An 8,067-nucleotide genomic window follows, 5' to 3' on the forward strand; every position below is an offset into this window, starting at 1 on the left:
GCAACCGGGGTCTGAAAAATAAGATTATGATTATAATTTTTGTTTATATTATTCAATGACATATAATTATAATCTTTGTTTACTATCAATTTACATGTACCCGGTAAGTTATCTATAAAGATATATAATGTAGTGTGTATAGACATATGTAATTAAGGATGTCAAATTAATCAAATTTGACTGATAAAAAAATTGAATTATTCATCGGCAAGGTGCTCTTACATAAACTGATTGTGGTGATCAATATATTAAAAGGTAAAAACTGTTTCTAACTTTATATTGAAGTTCCCTTTCTTTATATCATTTTTTTTTCAACTTATTTTTTCAAATATCTATGATTTGACTTCATGATATACAAGTAGACACACTGTAGGTTAAGTGCAAGTATTTAAATCTAAACTTCATTATGACCTATTCAGGTACAGTTGAAGTGCCAATACAAATAGTACATCTGTTTAATTAAACTGTGACAAAGTCACCCCCTTCATATTTATTTATTTATATTTTTTTCTTATTCGACAATTTAATTGATTTAAGTTTACATAATAAAAAATATCCAGTATAATTGTGTATTTCATTGAACACTTACATTTGTATGCTTCTGTGGAGTGGTAGCCACTGGGACATGGATTCTGGGTAAATTGGGAACAGTCTGTATCATAATTCTGCTGGACTATATTGCCACTGTAGCTGTACTCTGTACAATAACCTGTTAATATTGTCAAAATTAGATGTTTGTGCATATAGGTAATGTTATTGTATGATTGAATAATTTCCATCTCTCTGATTTGCTGAGATCAAACTATAATGTTAGAAAAATACTATGTTATATTTACATCCACTGAATATTTTCTCCTTTATTTCTAAAGAAACCCCATTGCGTTCATCACTGCATAAACTACAGTAGGCATGTCGCCTGTACAGATTTCTTAATCAGTGGCTGTTCCATCAATGAAACGTATAAAGACGTTCGCATCATTAATACAATAATTAATCTTTCTAATCCTACTTTAATTGATTATTTAAACAGATATAAATATAAACAATAAAATGTCTTTCTTTGTTTGTTATTACTGGAATGAACGGTCGCAGCTATTGCAGAAAAAATTTACATAACCCGCTTACGCGGGTTATGTATTTTTTCTGCAACAGCAACTTCCGTTCATTCCAGTAACAACAAACAAAGAAAGCATTTTATTGTTTAAGTATTCCCGTACGAAACAGTCCGGGCGGCTTAGACACGGCTCAGGCACGGATTCCGTCTCCAGAAACCCATGCTTTAGCATTCTGTGCTCCTATGTAAAGTATGTTTGGAAAGCCGTGCCTTAAAGTGGTCTAGGCACGGACACGGCACGGGATATTGGCCGAATTATTTAAATGAGATCACACGGTTCTACAAATCCCGAGTCAGAAAGCCGTGCTAGTTTCCATATATGGACTCATGGATTCTGTAAACCCGTGTCTGTCCTTTTCCATATATGGAGACACGGTTTTTTTGGAAACACTGTCAAAAAAGCCGTGCTGTATACCATATAAGGAGTCACGGGATCTGAGCATTTGTTTCAGATCTAGGTCATGGCCATTAGAGAATCCCCTGATATAACTGTGGATGCCAAAATGGTGACTGAAACCAAACTAACTTCACATTGTTTACATTAATGCTTAGTTTCAGAATTTTAAAAGTTAAAAATCTTACATGAATATGTCTATTTACTTTCTGTTGAAGATTACCAACTTTATCAGTTAGATCCATGCTAGTTTTTAATTAAGATTTTAATGATAATGTACAATATTCAATTGTAATTTAATATAGTAGCTAATTAAGTTTGCACAATCTAAGAAAGCATTTAATTTAAATAAAACTTTCACAAGCACAGTGATGTCACACAAAATATATACTATAAAGGATTAGTGAAAGTCCCACTTAAGTCATTCTAATATAAAACTATTTCATCATGTTCATTGTCAACATTGCAATTCTGGAAGATCATGAAAATTGAAAAATTGACGGTTATTTATTCTAGATTACACTTACTGCATTTAGTTCAAAAGTAAAGCAATTATCCCAGACTGATATAAATACAATTCCAACTGACATCTTAGTTTAATATCCTTTAACTAGAGCAAAAAAAGCATATTCTTAACTCAGGGCCATGAATCCTTCCAATTTCAGATTCAAATAATGGAAGTTATGATTGAGCATGCTCAGTAAAAACCCGTGAGATATAAATAAATAATTTGAAGAGAAACCCGCCTAGTTAAAAACCGTCTCCCTGGCACACGGATTCCGTGCCTTCACACGGATTTCTGTGAGTGAGGATTCCTCACTTTCAGACACGGAAGCCATGTCCGTGTCTTGGACATGCAGAACCCGTGCGGCTTTTTAAAAACCCTGTGCGTATTCCGTGTCTTAGCCGTGCCCTAGCCGTGCCTATTCCACCTCAAACTTTCGTACGGGTTGACCTGCACGTGACGTTCCAGGTGAATACAAGGATGTATTTCCTCTAACATTGATCTAAAAATAGATTGGGAAATTCCAAATTGATACAAATCATTTAAACAACTATGACTTTTTATTCATGTGCCCTTCGGGCTCGGTGAATATTGTACTCCTCAGATAGCTAAATCATTGTATTGACCTCAAAAACAGTAATAATTCAAGCATCTGTAATATGTATAGTTGGTATGTACATGTAAACTGTGACTGAGATTTGGTACAGACAGACACATGGATTAACAGTTAGGAGGTAAACTTCTGATTTTTACAGTTATTCATGATCATCCCAACATATGACATTAACAAACAAAAACAGAAATGCTAAAATTTCATTTAACATCTGGTAAAAATCACTAACTGAAACTTGTTACAGACAGACTGACAAACAGAAGGGTAAAACTGTTTTACCCTCATCTCTACTGAAGATAGGGTATAATCAATTAAGTATAAAAAACATGTTTAGTTGATTACACAGCATGAAATGTCATGATATGCCGTTTTCGACCATGTTTGATAAATATTTTAAGCAAAATATTATGAATATTCAGAGTTAAAAAAATAACTAATATCAAATTCAAGGGCAGACATATTGTTAGATCACCCTAAACCCCTTATAGCCCATACACCCCCCTCCCACCCAAACACAAACACAAAGACTATACACATGTGGAAAATATAAAAAATATACAGTTTGATGTGATACATATATCCTTAATTTAAATTGATAATTTGCTTAGATATCTATATGGGGGAAAAAATTATAAACATTAATGTTTTTGAACAATTTAATATTTAATTTGAATTTGGTATGAAGTGTAATTATGTCAATGCCTTCAAATTTAAAACTCTTCATACTTATTAATTGATCAAGGACCCATTTGCTCACCTGAGAACTATGGCTAGGCAAAAATCAAATTGTGATCAGAAAATCTCACATGAGCTTTCAGCTAAGGTGAGCTAAAAGACTTTTTCCTTTTAATCTGAGACACAATCTAACAGGTGCTAGATAGCTTACGCACTTCTTTGAAGTAATCTTAGGTGCAAGTTAACTGAAAAATTGATTTTCTATATAAATGCACATTTGCTTGATTTCAGCCAGACAAATTGCACTCAAGACAGTCTGTCCATTGTCTACTTGGTAAATATACACTAGATAATTTTTTTCAAATTGTTTATTTCTCCATTTTTTAAAAGACCCCACTTCAACATGTGCATGAGTTTATTAAGCATTGCACTGTGGTCTACATTATACCTATCATTTGAATGGCCTAGTGCCCTAATTGTATGTAATAAAATGTTTATCGAATTTTGCTTTTATTTCTGGTACTAGTGTCTTAAATATACATATACTTTCTTTTAACTCTCCAAAGAAGGATGTGTATAGAAATACTGACCTCGCTTTCACTGCCAAAAATTCAGAAATGAAAATGTAAGGTAGCTGAAAAGGGCTTATTTTAAAGAAGAACATCTTTATACTAGCATTAAGGTATGTGTTGTTTAAGTCTAAAGGGGACAAAAAGTAAATACTCTCTGAAAAATAATAAATTAAAAAAAAAAGTATTTGTATGATGAAAGGGAATACTTAAAATAATAGTGCACACATCGTGCTTACCTGTACTCCATACTCTGTCTATCAAAAACAGTACAAAATTCATGAAAGCTGCATATCCTCTTTATGATAATTGTTGCATAATTTTTATCAAAACATGAAGAAAATCACAAATGCTCAATATCCTAAGTCAAATGGTAACGTTTGAGGCTGACTGGACTTATGTGAAAGAAATCATACATTGATAAAATAACTTTAAACAGAGAGGTCATTATGATTCTTGACCTAAACTCCGTTCAAGGTCACTTGCACATCAATTGGCTAGTGGCACTCTGTGAGTGGAGTATGAACCACGTTGGACCAAGGAGAGAGAAAACATGCTCCGGACAAGGAGTTTTCATATAATTCTGCTTTAACCTTAACCTTACACCTAGAAATATAGTTCAAGGTCATTGCATACGTCTTATCCAGAAATACTCTGTGGTAAAGTAGTAAGCAAGATTGGGCCAAGGAGAGACAATATCTGCTCCAAAAATTATATCCTGGACAGACAGATGGATGAACAGAACGACGGACGTCCAGACTAATCATTAGGAGTGCGGTCCTAATTATTGTATAACTTCTACCTATAAACTATTGTTAAATAAATGTGAAATTCTCTAAAAAATTGTGAAATTGAACTTAATTTTAATGAAATCCATGTTTCTTGATTTTCTTTAATCAATTTCATTTTGCCACATATACATGCTCATCAGTGAAAGATAAGGAATTAAAAAACATATTCTTCGTACCTAAAACAATATACATCCCATAAGCACAGACTTCCAGTGTTTGATTTACAAATGGATTGATCACACAGTGGCACACAAGTTTGTTAGGCTCACTACACTGGCTGGCAAAAGCTGAACAGTTCTTTCTTTGAGAAGCTTTGTTCCATTCTGATTCACTGGTTGGACAGTTTGGAACAATATCCATAGTTTGTCTTGATACTGGACAGGAAACACTGTTACATTTGACTTCCTGTGAAAGAAGCTTAAGAAATTGAATTAAATTTAAAATAAAAAAAAAGACTTCATTGCTTTCTTTTTAAAATTTCCTTAAAATGAGCGTTAAATATTTAGGGGGGGGTTTGTTCTTTTTTTTAAGGCATAGGTTGATATTTTAAAACCCACTATATTAAACATGGTACCAAAAGAATGCACAACTTCATGTACATACATGCAAAGTTTAAATAATTTATCTAAAATTAGTAGATTGGATTGTATTATATAACAAACACACTAATGAGTGAATGAAAACTTGGAGAGAAGTGATTTTTTTCCCTGTGGACTGTGGCTTTATATATCCATATATGTAGATATATTATACATGTGAATTGTAAACTTTTCAGATGTTATAAATTATACACTTTTAGCAAAGTAATTTAATTTGTCCATCCATGGCACTTGCTTGTATAATTTTACCAAGTGTAAATGTGCACTGTATTCACAAGTATACATTTAATTCTTCAAGGTGCATTGGGTATGGACAGAAGGGTAACAGATTGGGTTGTGTGCACATTTTGAAGATAATTGTATCTACTTTCATCTTTATAGATGTCAAATATTTTTATTCTCATTTATATAACCCTCAAATGGATTTGAAGAGAACATACCAAGGAAATTCATACTTTTTCCTGTTAATGTATATAAAAAAGAAAACTTAAGAATATGTATAGAAATCTAAGTTAACAAACTACATGTAGTACATGTAAGTATTTAGAGATAATAGAATGAATATATCAGAGTATAAGATTCAAATTTCAAAGATTTAACAGAATGACAGCTAGGTGTAGTTCCTACAACACAAATATTTAATAATACGCCCCAGCTGTTTAAAAAGACTGTTTATGTTTCGGTACACTTTTCAAGTTAGGTTGACAATAACGTATATATATATATATATATATACTTAGGAGTTGTAATTTAAACCCCAACTTGATAGAGCATGTTATCATTTTATATCTGTGTCTGGGACATCCACTTCAGAATTACATTTGGAAAAGTTTCAAATTGAGAAAAAAATGCTATGCTTTAATGATTTCAATGACCTTCGCAACATACATCATATCCTTTTATATATATATATATATATATATATATATATATATATATATATATATATATATATATATATATATATATATATATATATATAATTGCATTTGTATTGCGAGCACCCCCTTAAGTTTTAATTTAATGAAATCGATATTATAGTCTTATATATAAATTATAATACTAAAGTATACCTTCAGTATCAGAAAATTGATCATCAAGGCTTCCAATATCACTGCAATGATAAATTTTTATTGAATTAATTTGATAATTATACAATGCTTGATAATTTTTTTGAATAAGGACACTATTAAAAATATTCGTGTATTATAGTGCATAGTAATCTTTTTCTTAAAAATGTTTTCAAGATCTGTGACATCATTTTTATAGTGATAAAATGTGAAAACTTCAACATGTTCAACATATAAGAGGAGTAAAGTAAACCTTGTAATTTTTTGTAACAGGAAATTCGAAACAACAAAGAATCCAAGTTGAAAATACATGTAAATAAACCACTTTAAAATCAAGGTGACAAGTACAAATGAAAGAAGAACATTTACTTATTAACACCTTACCAACCCCTAAATTATTGCCAAAAAGAAAGTAGAATCATAAGAATGCGTAACTATTTCTTATTTAATCAAGAAAAGCGTCAGTATAACTCTCTTCTGAAATATACTTCATATAAGCTGCCAAATTAAAACCCGTCATTACCAGGGTTCTCCATGAGCTGTTTTACAGTGTTGCTCCCGAAACAGTAAAATTTTCTCCGACACAGTAACGATTCAAATTTTATGCACGCAACACAGTAAAAATTTTGCCGACACAGTAAGATCTGTGATAATTAGAAAATCTAAACAAACAAATTCTCTCTAACTGAGACTTTAATTAAACAATTATATCTTCTTTTAATTACAAAAGTTAGATCACTTAAACACTAGGGCTTCACCTTGCATAAACAATTATCTCCTAGACCCTCACCGGACTTTAGACATGACGGAACAAAGACAAATAATTTGTTTTCACACCTCCATGTAAGGGTTAATTGGTAGTTGCAATAAAATACATTGTATTATTTTTTTTAAAAAATATTTCAATATCTTTTCTATAGAGCCACGGCTCTAGAATTATTCTAGCACTGTAAGTCAGAATTGTAATCGTATTGAAGTCATTTACTTGATGTGAATAAATTGCTTAAAATTTTGAACATGTTCAAGGAACTCTTAAAATATTTTACTGTTCTGAAGTTTCTTTCTTTTGTAATGTGATAACTCAATCAAGAAAACTGATAAATAATCACTGCAAATTTACTTTCAAAAATATTAAGTAGTACGACTGTATCGGTCAGAATTTCCTCCACTTTTCAGAACGTGTTTTTACTTTTATCAATATGTACGACCATACCATTTTTGTAGCTAATTAGCGATTTTTAAATGTGTGTGCATGTATTCTTTTGTAATTTTCATTAAGCTTAATAGTGATTTAGTTGCGAATTTGATCGCGAAAATACCGCGAAATTTCAGTTCTTCGCGTTAACTCTGCAACACAGTAACATTTCAAATGATGGGGAACCCTGCATTACATTTGACTTTTACTAAATTAGGCCCTTTCATTTTCCTCCTTTCAGAGTTTTCGTGATCGCTGATTGGTCTCACATGGAAGTCTTCGAACTAAAAAGTATTCCCCACCATGATGACTCATTGTTTACCCGTTTCGTCAATCAACTGAGATACCTCGTGTGTTCGCTAAAACAAGAGGCCCAGGGGCCACATCGCTCACCTGAGATAATCGGCTAGGAAAAAGCACAAATCAAATCATTACTGAAAAGTTTACTGAAAGGGGGGTTTGAGCGGGGGGCTTGCATTTTAATACTACTTGAGAATGCCTTCATATTAATACAGCATATAGCTTTGCTTTTCTTAATTAAT

The 8,067-nt window shown here is 31.8% G+C and overlaps 1 protein-coding gene across 1 annotated transcript; it reads right to left on the minus strand.

The window, feature by feature from the left end:
• Positions 1-589: 589 nt before the first annotated feature.
• Positions 590-7,800, minus strand: LOC134269056 (uncharacterized; the record flags this gene model as incomplete). Its single annotated transcript, XM_062751274.1, has 4 exons — positions 7,722-7,800; positions 6,334-6,374; positions 4,838-5,066; positions 590-709 (listed from the first exon to the last, which is right to left on the minus strand). Coding segments are annotated over exons 1-4 (421 nt in total), but the record flags the coding sequence as incomplete, so codon positions are not given.
• Positions 7,801-8,067: the final 267 nt, after the last annotated feature.

The sequence above is a fragment of the Saccostrea cucullata genome, unplaced genomic scaffold, assembly GCF_032062105.1.
Source record: "Saccostrea cucullata isolate Sc308-1 unplaced genomic scaffold, CSIRO_AGI_Scuc_v1 ctg9571, whole genome shotgun sequence".
NCBI classification, from domain to species: domain Eukaryota; kingdom Metazoa; phylum Mollusca; class Bivalvia; order Ostreida; family Ostreidae; genus Saccostrea; species Saccostrea cuccullata.